The sequence below is a fragment of the Ananas comosus genome, linkage group 1 (genome assembly GCF_001540865.1).
Source record: "Ananas comosus cultivar F153 linkage group 1, ASM154086v1, whole genome shotgun sequence".
NCBI lineage: Eukaryota > Viridiplantae > Streptophyta > Magnoliopsida > Poales > Bromeliaceae > Ananas > Ananas comosus.
Genome location: NC_033621.1, coordinates 12,221,208 through 12,243,948, shown reverse-complemented (window position 1 = coordinate 12,243,948; position 22,741 = coordinate 12,221,208). Strand labels below are relative to the sequence as shown.

The window sequence follows — 22,741 nt, the reverse complement described above, 5'->3', positions numbered from 1 at the left end:
ATATATATATATATTTATAGTTTAATGTTGTTGCAAATGTCAAGATGAGTAATATTACAGTGACAAATGAACTGTAAAACATAACAGGGATCATAATTACAACAAAACTAGATTACCACATAGGCTACTTTGCCCCTCCTCTATTAGTCATTAGTATTTTTCACCTTGTAAAAGCATCAACATGATCAAGTCAGCTAAAGGCTCAATTAAGTACTCTTCCAACTAAAAATATTAAAAATTTAGGCCCAGTAATTAGTTTCTCTGATATAAGATATGGGGTGCAAGGTTCCCTTACTCTTCAAGTTCTCCTCATTCTTCAATCAAATTAGTGTGACTGAATCCTTTGCCGAAAGAAAAAAGGGAGGCAGAGACATACATGTAGCTTCTTCCAGAGTAGTCTATTTTTTTGTGCTTGCTGGCCCACTGTCTCTAAGACTCATTTTAGAGGTCTCATGCCCTGCGAAGAAGAAGATAGAGATAAATGAAGCAGGTTCGGCAAAAAAAATCTTTAGGAGAGGTTCGTCCGATAAAAATCGCAAATTATTTCAGCGAGTGTCATCCGATATTGACCTTTCATGTTTGTAATGAATTAATTCTACAAGATATATTAGTAAAAATCAAGAGTTACCTTAGAAGCCCTCAGTTCATTTACTGCCATTCGGAGAGAGTCGTCGGATAAAATCAATCTGGACAGAGCACCCGTGCTTAGCCTGCATCATATAACGATTTCAGAGTCCTAATAAACAGTCCTACATTCAAAAACCTAAGATTTTTGCTGATGCAAGATGAATAAACAAAGTTACAAGCATAAACGTATTTTCCAGTTTTTAAAGTTCGAAGAACTCGGTGTAATCCTGACAAATTGAAAAAAAAAAGGAAAGAACCATCTGGTACCCTAATAAATTTGCTGCCTCTGATACAGAACCTTCAACAGCATATATTAGATCTAATAAAGCCTGCATTCCCTGTCAATGAAAGAAAAACATATTGAAAAAATAAATAAATAAGGTGCTGAGTGGAGGAATAGTAAGAAAATTAGTTGTCTGAATCAAAAACTTGCTGACATCAGTAATACAAAGGTACCATTGCGAACTTCGGATTATTTGGGCCAATCTGAGGACCTACATCTGATCCTCGAATAGTAGACTTTGCAGGAAGAATCTGAAGAAGCTCAGGAGGAGGAGTGTATCCATTGAGGTCTACCGCATTCCTGACTAATCGAGAAATAAAGCAAAAGAATAAAAAAAAAGGTCTCACAGTTCAAAGTTGGTGTAATCAGAAGGGAAAAACATAACAGAGTGGCTAAATAGCTGGTAAAGAAGATGTTAACTAGTAAACAGGCAACAAACTGAAAAGGAGCCATGAAGATGTTTCTATCATCAAAAATGTCAATAAAGTTCAAAATTTGTGAAAAAGCATAGGGTCGGGAAATAGACGTATGTGTGCCCATATGTCTTTGCTTGATGAAGTGGATCATCGGAGTTCAAATGAGTGATTTCTAAGTTACACCTAGACGCTTTTAAATGAACTCCTACACCAAGCTTAGAACAAGGAAATTGACAAAAAGAGAGCCATAGGAAAAGAGGAAAAGGCATGAACACTCAGTGATCAGATCAAAATGAAAATTGTGTCGCCTGTGGTTTGATATTCATAGCATAAACCTCGACCAAAAATTACTATATAAAATCTATAGATATCTTAGTTGGCTTCAAGTATGACTGTAATAACAATGACATCTTCGAATCCCACAAAGACATTTACAACAAGATATCTAAGTATCTTAGAATCTAGTTACAATAAACTTAATCTACCCTGGACACAAGTAGGACATGAGAGCTCGAACCTACTCAATATAAGAAAATAAAGCCCATATGAAATCTGTCACAAAATCCAGAGATCTCACATTACCGCATTAATCTTTCTCCATACAACTTTCCATCCGACACTCATCAATTCTTCAATTGAGAAACCTACTAACCTATCACACATTCCACACATTTAGAACCCAGCTCTAATATATTCAAGAATAAATCAAAGCAACTAAAAGAGGAATGCTTCACGAGAGAAACCTTTAAGAGCCAACAATGTCCGCAGACGAGCCAGAGCTGACACCCGATTCTTATGCTGCGACCGGTCCTCCACAGCCTACAAGCAATCAAAACGAGAAATCCAGAGATCGATAGGGTGTATTGCTGCCGGATAAACGCCGTGGTTTTAGAAGAAGCATTATATTAAAATCCCCTCGGAAGATGATCTTTGCAACGGAAGTGGTAGCATCAAATTGGAACTTCCACTTTGGGAAGTCAAAATCACTTTTTTTAAAAAAAAATTCCCGCTGCAGTAGAGAGGAAAGTGCTTTTGGAAGAAACACTTTATTATCAAACCAGAACGTCCAAAATGGGGCTCGATGCTTCAAATTCAAGCAGGAAATCTCATTTCTACTTTCTGCTACAGCAAAAGCTACAAGGTTATCTCGATGCCCAACAGAGAACACTCTGCTGCATACAACTGCAGCTAGAAGCAGAAGCAGGGCCACACATGCCCTAATTAGAAATGAACAGGGAGGAGTTTGGGTGGGGGAGATCGAAAGGGTTAAATCTACCGAGGAGCGACCTGGGCGACGACGCCGGTGGGGAGGTGCTTGAGGCGCACCGCGGACTCGCGCTTGTTGCGGTGTTGTCCCCCGGGGCCCGAGGCCTTGTACGTGTCCATCTCGCACTGCGCCACGAGCTCCTCATCCGTGAGGGTCAAGTAGTTGCCGCCCTTGTAGGTGGAGGACGACGACGACGATGCTAGGGTTAGGGTTTGGGAGCGAGAGAGAGGGGCTCGAGGTGGATGGAGGAGAGGAGGAGCGGAGGAAGAGAAAAGGGACCATCGATGGAAACGGAGTGTGAGAAAGAGAGAGAGAGGGGAATTTATAGTAGTAGGGCTCGAGCCGGGCCGGGTTTGGCCCATCCGAGCCCCAGAATAGTATATTGGGCCCGGTCCAATTTTAGCTTAAACGGGCTTAGTTATACGTTAGTTATAGCAGTCGCCCATGGGTTCTCGGGAATAAACAGGCCTCTTCTGATTTTATTTTATTTTATTTTTTTTGGGGGGCAACCCAAAATAATAAAAATATTACTAATAGCTTTAATTGATTATTACTTAACCCTTTTTAACTTTTTATCCCTTTTATTAAATAATTATTATCAAGAACTAAAAAACAATAACTTGATTATTTGAGTTTAACACACAATACCAAACGAAGCCCAGTGGAATTTTGACTTTTTATTGTTATTATTCGCCTTGTTTTCCTTCAAAGTTCTGTTCTGCAACCATAATTACGCTCTCTTTAACAAATATAAAAATAAAATAAAATAAAAATGTAGGCCTCATCTAGTTAGTATCTTAAGCACTAGCTCGATATAATTTTCTCTAATTATTATTGATAGTTAGCATGCACAAACAATCCATCATCCCTTTTCATATTATTTGATCTGGAGATTCTACTTGAAAAAATAAAATAAAAAAAAATTAAAAATTTAAAAAAAAAAAACCTGCAACAAGACCAACCGAGACCATAGGTGTCAGTTTTCTTTGCATCATGTATTCTATAATAAATATATTAATTCGCAAACAAACCGACAAAAATAAGAATAGAGAAGTCAATTTCCCTTCAAATGCTAAACACGTCCAATCACATCGCAAATGGACAAATCACCTTCAATCACATAGAAAACATAAACTCTACCAAGCACAACTTGTTTTTCACTTCCAAAACCCACCAACCTGGGCTAGTAGCTTTATTGGCACAAAACAGAATCACTAAATTCTAACTTAGGTATAGTTCATAGATACCCCAAACACAATTTGGTATACGAGAAAGAGAAATAATGAGGTTTTATAAGATCAGATCCAAGCATCAAGAAATATGCAACTAATTCAATCAATTCAATCGATCGATCGCAAACGAGCAAATAAGGAAACATAAATGAGATTACTTTTGGAGACTCACTCGACCCTGCTAAACATAGTTAAGATTCCAATCTAACAATGTCAGAAAAGACTAAACCCTGCGAATTAGCGGTTTAATAAGAGAGCGAGAGAGAGACACACACACACAAGAGTAATTTGATATACTGAAAAATATAAGAAAAACTAAAATCAAGAAAGTAAACACAATTTCTTTTCATAATTTCAAAAAGGTAAAAGCATGAAGAACTTACCTAAACAAGAGCCTATCTTGAAATGGGTACCTAAACATTAAAACTTTTAATTTTACTACCTAAAGTTCCAGTTACTTTGATTTCAGTAGCTCTCAATCAAATCTTAACAATACTGTCAACTTCTATTTTTACAGAATATTCTATAAATTTTTCGATGAAAACCATTAGAACTTAAACCAAATTTTCTGAAATCAAAATAATTGTAAGATCGGGTAGTAAAATCCACATTTTTGGAAGTTCAGATACCTATTTCAAAATGCACGGTAGTTCGGGTAAGGTCTGTAAGTTCTACCTTTCGGAAACCCTGAATCATTTCCTTCAACACCCCCGAACACTGCTGAAGTGATCTTACACCCTTGCCCTCTTGTTGGTGCTGCAATCAGGGCATTTGTACTGCTTGATGTGCTCAGCTTTAGCAGGGGTTATCCTCACGCACTTACCATGAAACCATCTCTCACATACGTCGCAGCATATCCAGAACTCATCGCTTCCATAATTAGTTCCGCATGCTCCACAAAGAGTGTTGCTGTGCTCATCATCTTCTTCTTCTTCATCCTCCCCGCTCTCTTCTTCCCCTTTTGGTGGTGCCATCTTTGAGGTTTTGTTGTGTGAATTTGTTGGCCGGGACTGAAAGGAGAAAGGTTAAAGATCTCTAGAAGATGGAAACAATTAAATCAGGGGGACTAATTGCACGAAGGATCCCAACCTTCTTGGGGAGTTTCAATTTGGCCCCAGATCTTCCAATCATCCAAACTGGGTCCTTAATCTTTGAGTCTGTTCTTGATAATACTTTTTCATGTTCCTCGGCTGAATTGGATGGAAGTGCCCATGTAATCGCCATATGAGGAGTCCAAAATCACGCACATGGCAGTTAGATGACGATTACGTGGATATTTCTAGCCAATTTGATAGAAAGATTTAACTGAAAAGGATGAGATTGTAACAAAATGCGAAGGTTGGGGATTGATAGATTCGAGTCTATCACCAGACTCAAGTAAAAGGACAGAGGTCCCCTTTGTGCAATTTACCCTTAAAGAAGAAGAAGGTAGAAGGAACTTGTACCGTCTTTGAGCTCGATTTATTGTTCTTGCTGCTACTGTTGGGGGTCTTCTCTTTGGTTTGTTTCTTGGGAGTACCGGCAACAACCTCAAATATGGTCGGGAGATTGTTGATCATGTTAAAAAGCCTCCTCCTACAAAGACGTCGACACAAGCACAAAATTTCTCCTATTAAGTTAATTCAATCAAGCCCTGACTTAAACAATTTCAGATGTTAAAACATATAATTGGCTCTTAAAGAACTATATGAAATGATCGTAAATCAAATATCCCAGCAACATCAATAACTGAATCATCAAATTAACTCTGCAAATAAACTAATGAGCTTATCAGCCCTTTCACCAAGTACACCCATCAATGGCTCCTTTCATAGGACACTTTTAACACCTGTTCGTCTGTCTGTTACAAACACACACACACACACACACACACACACAAAAAGGAACCTGAATTGACTCACAATCTCATAAACACTGAATGATTTGTTACTACCTTCCTCAAGATTCAGATAAAAATGCATTTGTGAGCTACCCATCAAAAACCGTACTTTTAATTGCAGGATGAAGTCAAACATGAAACTATATCTCCAGACAGTTTCAATCAGCTGCCATTCAATAATGAGCTAAAAGTTTTTGTACAAATTACATCATTGCCCCATCGCCCCATCGCTCAATCTCCTCCTGATCATACAAGACACATACCAGTGATAAGCTGTGCTATTATTCCTACTGGCTAATAGATTGAACACCAGTATTAGAAAACTCTAGTATAAAGGACAAAAAACCAAGATTCCAAATGAAGGCAACTATACATAGGTATTCCTCTTCCCATCTAAAACCAAGCAAAGAAAACTCCTACTGGATTAGACTAAAGAAGCATGACCATGAAGTCCTATGGAAAAGGAGTTACACAAAATCATGGGTACAAATGTCCATAAAATCAAGTCCATAGACCTAGAATCACAGAAAAGTGGATCTATATCCATTACAAGGTTATCCAATAGGTTTATGATAATGTAATTTGAAGCAGTTAGTTACTTGTGTTGCTAACCCGCTATAGAATATAAATACATGATACTCATGATTGTTAGAATTGAACGCTAAAACACAACCATTGAGTAGTATATTCAGATCAACCAAGTAAATTGGTGCCTGAGAAGTCAGTTAAACGCCCTGTTGCATGCAACATTGTACTCAAGCAACTGTGCCACTCACCAAATTATAAGCATGTTAATACACATGGATGTGAATATAATGAAATACTATTACACTGTGATATTAATAAGCATGGCGAATTCTTAACCTATAAAGTATCTTCCCTCATTCTGAAAGCAAAAAAATTGTGAACATACCAGTCAGACAGGAAGACATGTTTTTAAGTACGAAGGAGGAAGAAGAGTCAAGATCGGGATATATTTGATATAACAAAAAAGGCTTCCAGTTAAGAAATTAATACCTAGCCTCTTTATCAAATCCGAAACGCGCCGCGAAATAAAATGCAACAGCCAGTAACCAGGCATCACTGTGAACAGCAACAAGTGACAACCAATCCTTCTCAGCCATTCCATCCCTAGCAAAGTTGATTCCTAGTGCTGGTTCAGGAAGTTCCGGGGGTACTTCCTCCGCAGGCAAGTTCACTTCCCAAGACTCATCAGGAAGTCCATAGAGGCATAAGTTCTCTTTTTCTGCGAATACAAAGAACCATACTATCAGCAATGGGCATGGAATTGTTTTCTTACTAAACAATGCTCAGAATTCTAATATAGTCTACTCTAACGAGAATACTCTAAATTCAAGCACACTACACAACTTTGCAGTTCTGCAGTGTAGTATGAAATACTTCGCATATTACTATGCAAATATCGCTACTCAAGATACTTGAAAGGTAAGGTCTTAAAATTACAACCTAATAAAGCAATGGCTCACACCCATTTACAACCTCTTTCTAACCAACCTTCCCGAATATAATTCCCATCTCTTAACTAAAGAAATTTTCATGCATCCAAATCTCGAATTACAATTGACTCTACAACATATTTACACAGGTTTACCAAATTAACAATCTCTGTCATTAAGATCATCTGTTCAATATATTTCAACATGCAATTGCACATACCCACTTAGGCACTTTTTCTTTTTTTTTTCCTAAGCAATCAAACCCAATAAAAAACATGAATCAACAGCTTAGTTTGCATCCTCAAAAGACATTAATTGTACCCATGAATGAAACAGTGACAAAAACTGTGTATTTGAAAAGAAAGCCAGAGAGAGAGAGAGAAAGTGAGACAACGAACATTTCAACAACAAAACTATTTTAATATTATCACATGACAAGTAAAACCCAATTCACTACGTCATACAAGTACACAACAAATAACCAAAAAATACATACCCAAAATACCAAAAAGGAAGCAGAGAAACATACCGGGATCACAGAGCTTGTAGAACTTCTCCACATCTACAAACAAAACCACAGAGAACCACAAAAAGTACTCAATTAGAGACACAACCAAATCAACATCGAAACCCCCAAATCGATCGAGCTCGATCCGAAGCTCGAGAAGGCGAGATGTTACCAGTGGTGAGGGCCTTGATCATCCCGGCTCTCCTCCCTTGGAAATCGCGGAACACGTCCTCCGCGGTGCGAGAATTGTACGCCCCCGCGCCCCCCTCCATGAATGAGCGAGCACTAGAAGAGAGCGCTCGCGCGCGATAATGGCGGAATGCGGAGGAAAGGGGATCGGAATTAGGGTTTTGGGCGTCGCGGAATTAGGGTTTGGGGACGGAGCGAAGGGTTCGAATCGGAGCTCGAAGAAGAAGGCGAAGAGGGAGAGAGGAGAGAGAAGAGGTTGAGGGAGGGGAGTGGAAATTAGAGAGAGATTAGGGGGTTTTTGGTGAAATTTATGTGGATTTTATTCCCACACTGTGTTTCGTCTCTCCTTTTTATCGTTCGCTTCTATGCTCTTCGCTCCCGCGATAAATTATTCCCTGAACCGAGTTCACAACATCATCTGTACACCACGAATTACCAACCGTTAATTGCTCTCTTCTTTCAATCATACCCATTAGTTAATCAACGAAGCGATGAACATGGTGTAGAGAATAAAGCAGTGTTACCGCATCCGGGCGAGGGGGCTAAATTGTCCGTGCGGGCGCTCCCATGCGGGTGTGCTTCTGTCAGCCGTCCAAAACATCACGATTCGTTCAGCAGTAGAAATTTGAACGGTGATGGAAGCGCTCGCATATAGAATAGCGTGCGCGACCCCTACCGTAGGTATAACTTTTAATTTTCTGAAAGGGTTAATTACATCATTTGAGTTCCAATTTTCATCTTTTTTTTTTCTAATTAAGTTTCTACTTTTTTATGAGTTATTTTAATTTTAATTAACTGCTTCTAGTTAAATAATCTATTAATTTTAAATAATATTTACCGCATTTGTTTCAAATTTTATACCGTAATAATTTTTTATTTTATTTATTCGCTGTATTAGAAGCAGTTGACTAAAGAGTGTGATGATTGGTGTTCAAAATTTCAAATTCGACTCTAATTATTTTATATTTTAAATTCTCATTTTTAAAATTTTTTTATTTTTTAGATAAAACTTTTAAAATATATAAATAAGGACTTTCTATAAAATCTAAAAAGAAAAGTTTCAGAAAGAACTTTTTTTTTTATCATAAAATTATTTTTTGATATATATATTTTTTTAAGAAAACTAACATCCTCTAAAAAGAGAATTTCTTTTTTCTACTAATTCTCTCAATAAATATCATACTCATGAAATGACTAAACTACCCTTCTCTCATTGTGCACTGTACAGAAAAGCATTTGGATTGTAATTTGTATTATTGTATAATAACTCTCTCTCAAAAAAAAAAGAAAAAAAAGAAAAAAGAAAATGGCCATTTCCTTTCTCCCTCCTCCTCCCTCCTTATCCCCACCCTCCTCAAAACTACTTCATCCCCTCTCCTCCATTACCTCTCCCTCCTCCTCCTCCTCCTCCTCCTCTTCTTCTTCTTCTTCTTCTTCTTCTTCTTTAAGAGCTTCCCATTATCGACCTCACCATCACCATGCTCTCAGAGTCGCTTCCGAGGGGCGCGGCGTCGCCGCGGAGCTCGGAGACGTAAGCAGGGACCCGAGGGAGGTATATGAGTGTTGTAGCTTATGGAAATGGAAGGGTTTTAGTATCAATTACCTTGTCAAAGGAAAGGGCCCTCCCCTGTTGCTCGTTCATGGGTTCGGGGCCTCAGTTGCGCACTGGCGCAGGTAAAAGTGGACTAAAGATCCGATTTTGTTGGTGGGTTTTGGTTCCAAAGATTCAATTTTATGTGTTTGATGTGTAAATAGTTCATCTCTCGGTGTTAGTATTGATTCGAGTGAGTATTGGACTAGTACATGACATTGCGGCATTTTGTCGAGCAACTTATAGGCATGAGGATTAACCCATGCGCATGAGGAAATGTTGACCTCAAAAACCACAATTGTTGCTGCGAAGATTCAGTGGATTCGAATCGAAACTTGAACTACTGATATCTTGTTAGTAATTTTGTTTCGTGATTAGTTCGGAATTGGTATGCTCCTTTTGTGATAGATTGCCTTTGCAATTTAATGTTTTAGTCTTAGTGCCATTGTGGCCTCGCTTTCTGATTCTACTTTCACTTGCTTCACCTCCAGTAGAGTGTTTGGCAAAGAGAAAAGTCGATAGCTTCAGCTATTACATAAAGCAGAAATGAGATCTCGAGCTTCAAAAGCAAAAGCTCGGCTTTGGAGTGTCTATTTTTGTTGTGAAGAGAAACCGTTAAGGTGTTTTAAAAAATTACTCGGACAACACTACATCTAATCGCACTACACTTTATAGCAGGACCAAACACGTCCTTATTTGATAGCTATTAAATTCAATCTTTTCTATAGCATGATCAACATTCTCATGCTATTTCTGTATATTATGGGAAACTAGAAGTAGCAAATATCCTGATAGATTAATAGCCATCATCGCATCATTTTTTTTTTAGCCAATATTTAATATAAAAAATTATTACTATGTGGAAAATCTTCTTCATGTAGGAATATTGGCGTATTGTCGGAACACTACACTGTGTACGCGATTGACCTGCTTGGGTTCGGAGCGTCAGAGAAGCCGCCAGGGTTTGCCTACACAATGGAGACTTGGACCGAAGTGAGTTTCTTTGTTCTTCTAACTATCATCTTCATTTATTTTTGATGAAAGAGTGATCTGATTAATCGAACAGTTGATACTGGACTTCTTGGATCAAGTCATAAAGAAGCCCACGGTGCTGATCGGCAATTCAGTTGGAAGCCTAGCATGTGTAATTGCTGCTTCGAGTAAGCTATCTTGTAATTCAAGTAGCTTTGCAATTAGCTTTTGTAGAAACATTCCTGTTATTTCTATGGTGCAATTTATTATATGTTTTAGGGCCTAAGCATATATGTATATATCTCTATAAAATCTGAATTTTCATATGCCCTTTGATTGTGGGTTTCTTACAAAAGTACCCTGATATTAGGATCTCTTTCACTAACTAATCAGAATCTACTGGAGATAAGGTCCGGGGGCTTGTGCTATTGAACTGCGCTGGTGGAATGAACAATAAGGCAATTGTCGATGATTGGAGAATAAAACTTATCTTGCCTTTGCTGTGGTTAGTTGATTTTCTTCTAAAACAAAGAAGAATAGCATCGGCTATTTTCGAACGCGTAAAAGACAGGTACGTTTTGCTCGCACTTGTTCTCTGATGAACAACTTATTTTTTGTAGCTAGCAGTCTGATAGCCATGGGCTGAAACAGGGAGAACCTGAAGAACATCTTACTTTCAGTGTATGGAAACAAAGAAGCTGTTGATGATGATTTAATTGAGGTAGCTTGGAATCTTAGTCGGCTTATCTACATCACTTTTCGTACACCTTCCTTGTGTTGAAATCGATGAACGGGGGTTTCTTAGTTAGGCATGTTTGGCTCACCTAAAACTTCCGGAGTAGTGCTGTTTAAGTAGAGTTGATTAAAGAAGGACTAAAATCCTTTCCGTTCGTTCATTTCCTAAAATCTTATCGTTGCAGCAGAATCAAAGTAGTCAAATGGATCTTCTGCTTTTGGGGCGTAAAAGCTCATTACAACTTTCTGTGATAGCAAGAACTCTACACTTATGTTCAAGGATTTAGTGCCCATCAGTACGGGCCGTATCCACCATGCTGTATCGTGCCGATATCTCCGATAAAAATCGGCACGAGACAGGCTCATGCCAATGGCACAGCTCCTCTATTCTTTAAATTAAGTAATTCTTTTAATAAAGTTTAAAAGATTTGCTAAAAATACATAATAAACGGTTATAATATTTTGTTTCTAAAAAAAATAAATATTTTATGCCATTATATGTCGTCACACATGTATTTTTTTTTTACAGCACGCATCGATACGATCCGACATACACTGTGCTGGCAAGTTTTTGGCACGACCCGTGCCACGGCACATAAATTCTTGCTTATGTTCGTTAGATGCTCTTGACTTAACAGCGGACTAATTTCTAGTTGTCCCGACGTGCAGATAATTAAGAGACCGGCCGATGACGAAGGTGCTCTCGACGCATTCGTTTCAATCGTCACGGGACCGCCTGGGCCGAACCCCGTGTCCTTAATGCCGAAAATCACTCTTCCCACCCTAGTTCTATGGGGAGACCAAGATCCATTCACCCCTATCGATGGTCCTGTCGGAAAATACTTCTCTTCTCTCCCCTCTAAATTGTCGAATGTGAAATTGAATGTTCTCAAGGGGGTCGGTCATTGTCCGCACGACGATAGGCCGGAGTTGGTCCACGAGCAGTTGCTTCCTTGGTTGGCTACTCTTCCTTCTCCATGCGAGATTTCGGTTGGCTAAGCTGCAAGAATACATAGAATCTTCGACGCGATTTCGAGCTTCGACACCATCTTATGAGAACAGCACTACTGTAATCCAAGTTGTATTGTATTTACTATACATCAGATTGATGTAATTTGGAATTTGCAAAAGTAAAGAGCAATAATAAAGACAGTAACAAATTCAATTGACTTGGTACATGAATTTGTTGTTTGCATACTATTACATATACTGAAATGCACAGACAATATGTTACTTCCACAATCTGCTAATTTTGTCTTTTCCTTTTTTTCACCTAGTTTGGATTATGTTAGGAAATATGAATGTGTGTATTTGCATTCAAATTGGAAAAACACTTCAAATATTTCAATAGCTAATTGGTTAATTTCATGAAGTACACATTTCTCACAGCAGTACACTTGCATCATTTATCATTACACTTCTCTTTTTTTATATCTCAATTTATATCTCATAAAACAAAAACAATGAAGTTTTAATCAACTACTTTTCTTTCATTAATCTTCCTCTAAAAAAAAGTTATTGCCTCATCCTTACTTCATTTCATCTTTATGTCGTGAGATTTCAGATATGACACAGCAAAATGGATGATAGGCAGACTGCAGTTTTTCGTTCTTTTAAGTCATAGGCTTCTCAAGCAGCGCCGAGAGGTACCACTCGTTCTTCTCGATCCCCCGGTCGAGCTTCCGCCCCGCGTTCCACCGCAGCCGCCGGAACCCGATCCGGTCGAACATCGGCACGTACGTCGCGTTCATCTGATCCCCGACGCAGAAGAAGTGGTCGAGCCAAAACAAACCCCCGGGCCGCAAAACCCGGAATATATCATACAGTGCGAACTCCAGCATAACGTCCGGGATCCAGTTGCTGAGTACGTGCATGGAGTGCACGATATCCAAGGTGTTGTCGAAGAACGGAAGCCGATGCGCGACGCTGATGTGCATGGGGACGAGCCCCCGCGACGCGATGAAGCTGTTGAAGGGCCCGTCGAAGTTCATCGAGCTCGTCACGACCGTCACGTTGCGCTCCCGCATCCGCGCCGCCCACGTCGCGGTCCCGCCCCCGATGTCGAGCCCGATGCGCACCGTCCCGGGCCGGCGCGTCCGCAGCACGTCGTCGATGCCGAAGTCGAGCTCGCCGATCTCGCGGAGCCACCGGTCCTTCTCCCGTCCCGCCAGGTCGAAGCAATCTTTACAATCGTAGCTACCTGCATTGAATATAAAACACTCCAATATAATCTAGCATCACATTTAAAATCGTTGGCAGACGAAGAATCGCCACGTATATGTTGGCGCTGAGCGTCGTCTAAAAAGCGTTATTATATTGAAATTTTCTTATGACGATAGTACGTACGTACCCTTCTCCTTATTGCGGTTCACTAGGCAGGAGTAATTCTTGCACGTGTACGCGTCCCACACGATGCTCGTGTCCGGCGGGATCGTCCAGAGGCTCGCGGGGAAGGGGACGGGCTCGACGTACCCGCGGGCGGTCTTCGGGTGGCACCGCCGCCGCGGGAGGGGCTCGCAGCCCTTCAGCATCAGCCGCTGGGCGAATACGTCGTCGGGCGGGCACTCGCCGCCGACGTCGTACCGCATGTACTGCTCCAGCTCGTCCTGGAACCGGCGGCACGCCGTGCCGAGCGTCGGGTAGAGCTCGTCGGCGCCGAGGTTGGCGGTGTAACCCAATGGAAGCTTATGGGGCCCCACCGCGAGCTTTAGCTCTGCGGTGGGCTCCCGGGCCCACCCATCGGCCCATTGGGCCAATTGGGCCGATTGGGTCCGGCCCATATCCGTGAGGAGAGTTTGAAGGAGGGAGTTTGCAACTCCTAGACGCTTGTGCAGCTCAAAGGACTCAGATTGATACTTAGAGAGCTCGAACTTAGTGGCATTGAGTTCGCGGAGCAGTGCCTCCGAGTCCCACAAGTGGATGCTCGGGGCGTAGCCACCCCACCATTTTGCGCGGAGCGCTGATGAGCCGACACCGGAGAAGAAAAATATAGAGACTAAGTTTGTTGACACCAATAGCAACACAATCTTCAAGTTGGACCTCGTCGTGCAGTTCCTGGTATGCGTTGGTTTGCGAGGATGATCATCCATGCTCCCCATTTTTTCCCCCCCTCTCCCTCTCTACCTTTTTTTTTCTTATGGATAAGAGGAGGAGGTGGAGATCATGGGTCTAATTAGGACAACTAATGGGTTGTTATTATTATTAACATTAATAGAGATCTATTGACTTGTGCATGGGATTTTGTTGGAGAAAGTTTTATCGGGATTGATGGGGTTAAGCACATGGATGTGAGATAGAAGCGTAAAGGCTAAGAATAGGGGGAGGCTTTTTTGGCTTCTTCTTATGGAAGTAAAATGAGGAAGCAATTAAGGAGGGATGGATTGGTAGGGGGAAGAAATTAGTCCATGTTTTCGGTCTACCATGTTAGTTGTGGACCGCTTTCATCTTCACATCTAAACTTTTATATGGAACTATTAACGACTGTCTCTGACGTAAGTGATAAAAGATTTAATAATTCGTATCCGAAGTTTTAAGTTCAGCTAAATTTATTTTGAAAAAAAATAAATTATCGCATATCAATCATAAACTCTACTTTAGAACTTCTATGTTTAAACATTAAAAAGCTTAAAATTTTTATTTTTTAAGAAATTTATTACTAGGTTAATTTATTATAGGTCTCTGCAAATATAGTAAATTACAATATATTTCTACAAAGTTTAACTTTCATATGCTGTCTCTACAAAAATCATAATGTTTTAAAATATGTCCCTGTCATTAAAATACGTTAGAAAACTTTAGTTAACCATAAGTTAACCCTGATTATGAGATAACTTGATATTTTTACCCATCTTATATTATACTATTGTAGTTTTTGAATAAACATATTTGTGATGACAAAAATAATATTTTACTTAAAAATACAAACAGTTCTATAACGGTGGACATATTTGAAAATATTAGAACTTTGGCAGGAATAACATATGAAAATTGAACTTTGTAGGAATGCATTTACAATTCACTATGTTTGCAGGAATCTGTATGTAATTAACCTTTTATTATATTATTAGAACAGAAGCTCTAAGTTTAGGTCCATGGTTGATCTGGTGGACCGGGGTCCAGGCAATATTTTAACAAAGTCTCCTGAGCCACCTTGGTCACTGTGATCCGGCGATTGGTGCGTTCGAGATGCGTCGGTATGTGTGTTTTATATTTTCCCGAGATGCATCAAAGCATAATAATAATAATATAATAAAAGCTCATAATAATAACTTTTATAATAATATTTATTAATTATTAATGACAACTGGTTACAATGCGTTCACTCCCACAACCAATAATTCAGAGACGTGCACCCCAAATTCCCTTCCCTTTTCGTTTTCCTTAATGAGGGAGATAAAGGAAAATTTTTAGTTTAAGTTCCAATTATCAAGTTAATTTCTTTAGAAAAATATTTTCAAATTAGGAAAAAAAAAATCCAATAATAGATATCCAGTCCCAACTTATAGTATGGTAATATTTTTTAAAATGACTATATATATTAGATTAACATGTATAAATTTATTTGAATTATGGATTATTTTAAATTGACTATTCAATCAAACTTTTAATCTGTTTGATTTGTATTAATCAACAACACTTTAACTTTAAAAATTTTGAATATGTCGTTTATCTTCACAGATTTAATTAATATATTTATACAATTTTGACAACTATATATTTATTAAAATAAATAATTAGTTTAAATGTTGAAATCAAAGTAATACTAGTTGATAAAGGGCGCACTTTGTCTAAGTAAGTGATATTAGAAAATTATTGTTACTTATTTTTATTATAATAACAGAAAATCAAATTAGACATTTAAAAAAAAAAACTCAAAATCTCATTTAGTTTACGCCATAGTAGAAATTTTGAAGTTTTATTTTTTCTTAATAAATACGTAATAAATTCAAAAACTACTGTAAGTAAAAGCAGAAGCAAAAGCTAAAGTAGGTGCAGGTTTTGTTTGGTATTGAGGTCTATTTAACGCTAAAAGATAAAATAGAGTTGTGGTAAAAACATATATATAGGAATATGCTTTTGTCTTCTTCAGTGGGATCGCAGAAAATATATCAAAACTGATTCATCGTGATATACGAAACGCAATATTACGTACAAAAATAAATAGAATATTTTTTCATCGTACTTTCTCACCATACGTAACACAATCTTTCTATAATTCCAAACGAAATTGCAGTTTATGATAACATTGTTTGCTCGCACCTACACTAGATTGTCCCTGAACAAGTGAGAACCTGCAGACTACTGTCCTCAAAGTCATCAGCTTCCCTTTGCTTCAACGCATTAAATGGACCTTTTTAAAAAAAGTTTTTATTCCTCAAGATCTATTTTTTTAATTTTTTAAAAATGGTTCAAGTCAAAAGAATTGGATTCCCATGTCATGTTCTTCATGATCAACTGAAATGTATCAGATTCCCCTCCCTCTTGTCCTCAATATCCCCTCCCCCTCCCTCTCCCTCTTGTCCTCAATATCCCCTCCCTCTTGTCCTCAATAGTACATTTTGAGGTGCTCAAAAGTCAAAACAAGTACTAGTTTTGTAGATCCAATGCTTAGAGGAAAACTCTTGATTAATTGAACTTAATTACCACCTACCAAACTATCGTTCGTCTTGCGATAAGGTATCTGAGTGCCGACTTTAAGGTCAAAAGTTGAAGGTTTATACTCTCGGAGATCGAAATACTTATTTTAGTTTTCTGTCATGACAAAAGTTTTTGAATATTCATTTACCAACATCCAAACTATGAGAACTTCTGGTTTTTAGAATAAAAAAAATACTGTTTTGGAAATCAAGTAACTGATAGAAACCTAAACATTTAGAGAAATACGGTTGTTAAATTAAATAAAGTAATTGTTTATCTCCAAAAGTTTAAGCTATCGGATAATTATATTTTTAGTATTTGTTTTCAATAAATTTTGAGTGTTTGAGCCTGTTTGTTTTTCTGAATTTCAGAGGATGAACTGACGACTTCGAAAAAGTTGTCTACATCGAACACTTCTTTCGACACATAAGACGCGAGATTACCTGAACTTCCACTCATCATTATAAGAAGATCGGTTTTTCAACTTTGGTGGGATTGGACGCAAAGTCAAGTTCGTAGAACTCACGAGTTTCATGTTCTCCGATTTCTCACTTCCAAACTACACCTCTCAGCCCAGAAGGTTGTTCATAGACCCGGTCCAAACAGGCCCAAGTCCAATTGAATGTGGACCAGGTTCACAGAATAGTATAGTTTTTGGGCCGGGCCGGACCAAATTCGGCCTAAATAAATGGGTCGGGCCCTGTATTGTTAACGAGGTCAAACCCGTAATTTCGCACCCAACGAAATATTTACCCGGCTACGTAAACTACCCCAAAACGTCCCAAACCCTATTTCACTTCCCCCCTTTCTCTCTCTCTCTCTCTCTCTCTCTCTCTGATCACCGCAAGATGAGAAAATGGACGGCCCCGATCAACCCCGTTGACCCCGGCGCCGCCGCCGCGTCCCTCGTCGTCCTCCTCCTCCGGCCCCGCCCACTCTCCTCCTCGCCCTCCCCGCTCCCCGAAACCCTAACCCTAGATTCCCCCGACCCCGTCTCCGAGCTCCGCTCCCTCCTCTCCCTCCCCGGCTGGTCCCAGCACCCCTCCCTCCTCCGCCTGGCCGACTCCATCTCCCCTCCCCACCTCTCCTCCCTCCTCCTCTCCGCTTTCCCCCCCCCTTCCCTCCCCACGCCCCGTCGCCTTCTTCGGAGTGTCTCCTCCCCTGCGCCCGCCCCCGCCCCCGCCCCGCCGCCGCCCACGCCGCCCTCCTCCGCCTCCTCGTCCGCTCCCGCTTCCTCGGCCCCGCCGAGCGCCTCCGCGTCTCCATGCTCCGCTCCGCCCCCTCCCCCGGCGACCTCCGCCTCGCCCTTGACGCCATCGCCGCCGCCTCCGATCCCAAACCCGACGGTGGTCCTATCAGACCCTCTCTCTCCCTCCGATGCTACAATTTGGCGCTTAATTCTCTCGCAAAGTTCGGGATGATCCAGGAGCTGAGGAACACGTACCATCGGATGCTCCAAGATGGGATTTTGCCGAACGTTTACACCTATAACGTCTTGATCAATGCTTATTGTAAGGAAGGTAACATCTCCGAGGCGAAAAATTTCTTAGCATCGATGCTCAATGCCGGTTTGGAGCCTGACACATTCACTTACAACTCCTTAATGCTGGGTTACTGCAAAAGGAGGGATCTTGGGGCGGCTTGCCGTGTTTTTGTGATGATGACGCAGAAGGGTTGGCCCAGGGATGTGTTCTCATACACCATTCTCATACAGGGTTTATGTGAGGGCCGTCGGGTTGATGATGCACGCAAGTTGTTTGTTGAAATGCCGCAATGTGGGTGTTCTCCGAATGTTCACACCTACACGGTGATGATCGATGGATTTTGTAAAGATGGAAGGATTGAGGATGCTGAGACACTGCTCGGTGAAATGTCGGGGAGAAATTTGGTTCCTAACGTTGTGACGTATAATGCTTTGGTTGGCGGGTATTGTAAGCATGGAAGATTTGATGATGCTTTTAGGGTTTTGGAGGTTATGGAATCTAGTGAATGTAGGCCGGATTGCTGGACTTATACTGAGCTGATAGATGGCTTCTGCAAGCACAACATGGTAGAGAAGGCAGAAGCGACTTTAAATACAATGCGCGAGAAGCAATTGGCCGTTGGAGTCGTTACTTACAATGTGTTGATCGACGGGTACTGCAAGAATGGGAATGTTGATGCCGCTTTTAGGGTTATGGAACTGATGGAGCGGAGTGGGTGTAAGCCAGATGCTCAAACTTATAACGGGCTGATAAATGGGCTTTGTCTTGGCAGGAAGCTGCACAAAGCGATGGGTTTGTTGAGTAAGATGATTGGCGTCGGGATATCTCCTAATAACGTTACGTACAACTTGTTGATTCACGGTCAATGTAACGAGGGAAACATTAATAATGCATTTAGGTTGCTTAATTTGATGAAGGAAATCGCCGTCGCGCCAGACCAACAGACGTATTCTATATTAATAGACGCTCTTTGCAAGGACGGCAGAGTCGAGGAAGCTTATTCTCTTTTTAATTCTCTTGATGGAGAAGGCATTAAGGCAGGCGAGAGCATCTATAACTCACTGATTCATGCGGAGTGTGAAGCTGGAAATATTGATGCTGCTTACTCATTAATAAATAGAATGAAGTTAGAAGGCTGCTCGCCTGACTCTTACACCTTCAATGCTCTAATTCTAGGGTTATGTAAACAGACAAGATTTCCTGAAGCCATCTCATTACTAGATGATATGCTGGAGAAGGGAATAGAACCCACAACCTGCAGTTTTAACATTCTCATCGACGAGATGCTGAGTAAAGGTCAAGCTGCTGATGCTAAAAGCACTTTTGACCGAATGGTTTCTTCAGGGTGCAAGCCCGACGCAACAACGTATACTTTGCTCACCCGCGGATATTGCTCTGAGGGCAGGATGGAAGAGGCTGAGTGCGTGATGGTGGAAATGGGCAAAATGGGAATCTTCCCGGACGTGGTAACATACAACACTCTGATAAATGGGTATGGAAGCAGGGGCTTACTGGAGAATGCTTTTTCTGCCCTCAAAAGCATGATTGGTGTTGGTTGCAAGCCTAATTTCGAAACATATTCCAATTTGCTAAAGCATCTTTGTAAAAATAATAATGCAGGCAATGTTGATGCTCCCAAACTGTGGAAGGTGATAGATATAGGCACTGTGCAGGAGCTTCTTGAGCAGATAATTAAGCATGGCTCTAAACCAAACATAGACACATATAGTGCGCTCTTAAAAGGATTATGCAAATGGGGCAGATTGGAAGAAGCTAACATATTGCTCGCGCAAATGAAAGAGAACGGAATTTCCTGGAACGAACATATTTATAACTGCCTTATTGATTGTTATTGTAACTTGAAAATGTATACAGAGGCATCCGCACTTGTTAGATCCATGGTCGAGTCCAGCCACCTGCCACGGCTGGAGTCCTGCCGTTTTCTTCTTTCCGGCCTCTGTGATGGTGGGAATCTCGAGAAGGCTTCGTCAGTTTTCTGTGACTTACTTGGAAGAGGTTATAATTATGATGAATTTACGTGGACAGTTCTCATGGATGGCCTACTCAAGAAAGGCCATACTGCTATGTGTACCGAAATGTTATCTGTCATGAAGGAAAAACAACGTTTTCCCAGTCCTCACACATATGCTTCTTTGGTTGAGGCATATCCTGATGTTGTCGGCGGCATGGTCGGAAATGAAGCCTGATTTTTTTGCACAGTATGATCTTCATTCTTAGGAATATGTTCGAAAGTTGGGATAATCGATGCATGAGTTGGCAGGTATATTCTTTTGCTCTCAAAATAGCATATTGTGAGGCCAATGTCTGTGGACTCGAAGATGGGGTCATAATAATCAAATGAGCCACGATATATATTCCATGAATTTCGAGAGGTTTGGTGCCCATGACATTGAAAGATCACCCAGTTGTTCGACATGAGGTAAGTGCTTAGTATTTATTTGCCTGTGTTAATCACTTCATCCTAATACGATCATTCGCTGCTGCATGGTCACTATTTTGTGTCTCGTAGGTCCCAATTCGAATCCTTTCTAATTTTGCTTGTTATCATTAGTAAAGAATTGGCGAGTCACTATTTCACAAGAATGAGAATGAAGATACATGCCCTTAAAATGATTTTTGTTGGTTGTTCTTGAAAGCATTAGAGAATTCATCCGGAAATGTCGACTTTCCTGAAAATGGATTTTCCGACATGGCTTTGTCATCGGTGTAATTTATTTTTGTGCTTCTTTCGGCAGTTTGCGACGTACTAATTGCTTTCGGTTTCTGAAACCGACAGGCCATGTTGAGTTTCAAAAAGGGGAGCAACTTCAGTGTAATCTGGGATTAGAACCAGTTCAACATTTCAAGGATCATAAAGAAAAGCACGAGAAAAGCATTTCGAAGATGAATTGGTATAATTGGGCCCCTTTCGGGTGAACAATTGAGTATGCTTTGAAGTGGAAAGTATATGTCACTAGAAAATCGAAACCAACATGTTAATTGAAGGGCATCTGCGAAAATGGCTCTCAAGGCCTGTTGGCAGAAGCATCTGCATATTTCATCAAAAAGAGTGAAAAATAAAACAGCAACATCCACATATCATTGGTTAGGCAGTGGAAGTGTAGATTCTTTGGGTTATGGAGAGATGTTAACAGCTTCAGGAGAAGTATCTTTTTGTCTTTCTTTTGTACAATTGAAGTTTTACCTTGTTATTTATATAAGGGATGTCTTGTACTCTCATCCTCTGCAAATTTTGGAGCAAGAGCTAGTGTAAATTTAAAGATGGTTTTTTTTTTTTTTCCCCATTCAATATTTTTCATTATGATTAGAAATATTAAGTGGCTTGATCATGAGCTATACTTCTCAACAATAGTTTGGATTGGCTATGTTCTTCTATTTTTCCATTCAACTTGTTTTAATATGTGCACAAGATTTTTCTCTCACCAAATTTACTATCCTGTTGTCTCAATTGTGTGCCTTGTGTGTATATATATATATATATATATATATATATATATATATATATATAGAGTCCTACTATTATACTCTTATGAGTACGATCGTTTTCATACTCATAAGTTATTTTTGATGATAAAGCTTCTGAATCGACGATCTATGCCGTTAAACATTATATAGAGCATTTAAAACTTCTAAAAATTAATTTTATAATTTTTCGATATCATATACCTTATGATCAAAAGCTCATAAAATTGACAATTTTTAACGGCCGATATGAGATATTTGCTAGTTTAACGGTGAAAATGAATCGAAATAGGTTGAATTTTTGATAGAAAATTCTATTAGCTACCTAGATAAAGATCAATAACTCCGATTTTAAAATTGAAGGATACGATATCCATTTTTAGCGATGTCGTTCGATTTATAACACACTGTGGTCGATATTTTATATGCGGCTTGATAAACTTATAATAATTTCGAAAATTACGAAATTTATTTTTTAGAAGTTTCAAAACTCTAGATTATGTTTAATGGTGATCGTGCGATTCGAAAGCTCCACATCGAAAATAACTTATGATACGAAGGGCTCTATACTCATAGAGTGTGTGTGTCGGTGTATATATATATAAATATATATATATATATTATATATATATATATATATATTATATACACGCACACACATACTCTTATGATATAGAGCCCTTCGTACTCATAAGTTATTTTCGATGTGAAGCTTTTTCGAATCGTACGATCCACACCATTATATATATATATATATATATATATATATATATTATATATATATATATATATATATATATATATATATATATATATATATATGTTTTCCATAATATTTTTTTTAAAAAAGCATGTAGAGTAACAAGTTAATGATGGGCCTGTGATGGGCAGGGTTAGATCCAATGCTAAAGCCCAATAGTAGCCCACCAACCCCGACTCGACCCGAATGATGCTTCATCACCATAGGCTCAAGGCCCAGCA

The 22,741-nt window shown here is 39.6% G+C and overlaps 5 protein-coding genes across 7 annotated transcripts; 2 read left to right on the top strand and 3 right to left on the bottom strand.

Moving 5' to 3' along the window:
• On the bottom strand, positions 28-3,518 carry LOC109708657 (peptide chain release factor 1). The gene is made up of 6 exons (XM_020230474.1): positions 2,614-3,518; positions 2,070-2,145; positions 1,084-1,214; positions 895-965; positions 629-710; positions 28-457 (listed from the first exon to the last, which is right to left on the bottom strand). Exons 1-6 carry the CDS (start codon positions 2,953-2,955, stop codon positions 437-439), a joined length of 723 nt encoding a protein of 240 aa, XP_020086063.1. The 5' UTR covers positions 2,956-3,518; the 3' UTR covers positions 28-436.
• Positions 3,915-8,178, bottom strand: LOC109708643 (PHD finger protein ALFIN-LIKE 6-like). Of its 2 annotated transcripts, XM_020230462.1 has the most exons (6): positions 7,842-8,178; positions 7,691-7,723; positions 6,722-6,950; positions 5,271-5,400; positions 4,915-5,015; positions 4,699-4,835 (listed from the first exon to the last, which is right to left on the bottom strand). In XM_020230462.1, the coding sequence occupies exons 1-5, from the start codon at positions 7,939-7,941 to the stop codon at positions 4,953-4,955; spliced, it is 555 nt and encodes a 184-aa protein (XP_020086051.1). In that variant the 5' UTR covers positions 7,942-8,178; the 3' UTR covers positions 4,699-4,835; positions 4,915-4,952. The 2 variants fall into 2 exon arrangements, with proteins under 2 accessions (XP_020086043.1, XP_020086051.1); XM_020230454.1 differs by lacking the exon at positions 4,915-5,015 and having other exon boundaries at positions 3,915-4,835.
• On the top strand, positions 9,136-12,332 carry LOC109711998 (uncharacterized hydrolase YugF). Of its 2 annotated transcripts, none has more exons than XM_020235403.1 (6): positions 9,136-9,532; positions 10,331-10,442; positions 10,516-10,609; positions 10,815-10,992; positions 11,073-11,142; positions 11,826-12,332. In XM_020235403.1, exons 1-6 carry the CDS (start codon positions 9,165-9,167, stop codon positions 12,153-12,155), a joined length of 1,152 nt encoding a protein of 383 aa, XP_020090992.1. In that variant the 5' UTR covers positions 9,136-9,164; the 3' UTR covers positions 12,156-12,332. The 2 variants fall into 2 exon arrangements, with proteins under 2 accessions (XP_020090992.1, XP_020091000.1); XM_020235411.1 differs by having other exon boundaries at positions 9,275-9,563.
• On the bottom strand, positions 12,465-14,470 carry LOC109711989. The gene is made up of 2 exons (XM_020235391.1): positions 13,507-14,470; positions 12,465-13,356 (listed from the first exon to the last, which is right to left on the bottom strand). Exons 1-2 carry the CDS (start codon positions 14,252-14,254, stop codon positions 12,770-12,772), a joined length of 1,335 nt encoding a protein of 444 aa, XP_020090980.1. The 5' UTR covers positions 14,255-14,470; the 3' UTR covers positions 12,465-12,769.
• On the top strand, positions 17,983-21,681 carry LOC109711982 (pentatricopeptide repeat-containing protein At5g65560-like). The gene is made up of 2 exons (XM_020235380.1): positions 17,983-20,717; positions 21,034-21,681. Exon 1 carries the CDS (start codon positions 18,058-18,060, stop codon positions 20,482-20,484), a length of 2,427 nt encoding a protein of 808 aa, XP_020090969.1. The 5' UTR covers positions 17,983-18,057; the 3' UTR covers positions 20,485-20,717; positions 21,034-21,681.

Coding starts and splice junctions, on each gene's coding strand:
- LOC109708657 (XM_020230474.1), bottom strand. CDS start 2,955: ATGGGCCAAACCCGGCCCGGCTCGAGCCCTACTACTATAAATTCCCCT. Junction 2,146..2,613: donor CCACCGGCGTCGTCGCCCAG/GTCGCTCCTCGG, acceptor GATTGCTTGTAG/GCTGTGGAGGACCGGTCGCA. Junction 966..1,083: donor ATAATCCGAAGTTCGCAATG/GTACCTTTGTAT, acceptor TTTCATTGACAG/GGAATGCAGGCTTTATTAGA.
- LOC109708643 (XM_020230454.1), bottom strand. CDS start 7,941: ATGGAGGGGGGCGCGGGGGCGTACAATTCTCGCACCGCGGAGGACGTG. Junction 6,951..7,690: donor CTACAAGCTCTGTGATCCCG/GTATGTTTCTCT, acceptor TTGTATTCGCAG/AAAAAGAGAACTTATGCCTC. Junction 4,836..5,270: donor ATAAATCGAGCTCAAAGACG/GTACAAGTTCCT, acceptor TTCTCCTTTCAG/TCCCGGCCAACAAATTCACA.
- LOC109711998 (XM_020235403.1), top strand. CDS start 9,165: ATGGCCATTTCCTTTCTCCCTCCTCCTCCCTCCTTATCCCCACCCTCC. Junction 10,993..11,072: donor TTCGAACGCGTAAAAGACAG/GTACGTTTTGCT, acceptor GGGCTGAAACAG/GGAGAACCTGAAGAACATCT. Junction 11,143..11,825: donor TTGATGATGATTTAATTGAG/GTAGCTTGGAAT, acceptor CCCGACGTGCAG/ATAATTAAGAGACCGGCCGA.
- LOC109711989 (XM_020235391.1), bottom strand. CDS start 14,254: ATGGGGAGCATGGATGATCATCCTCGCAAACCAACGCATACCAGGAAC. Junction 13,357..13,506: donor GAACCGCAATAAGGAGAAGG/GTACGTACGTAC, acceptor TATTCAATGCAG/GTAGCTACGATTGTAAAGAT.
- LOC109711982 (XM_020235380.1), top strand. CDS start 18,058: ATGCTCCGCTCCGCCCCCTCCCCCGGCGACCTCCGCCTCGCCCTTGAC.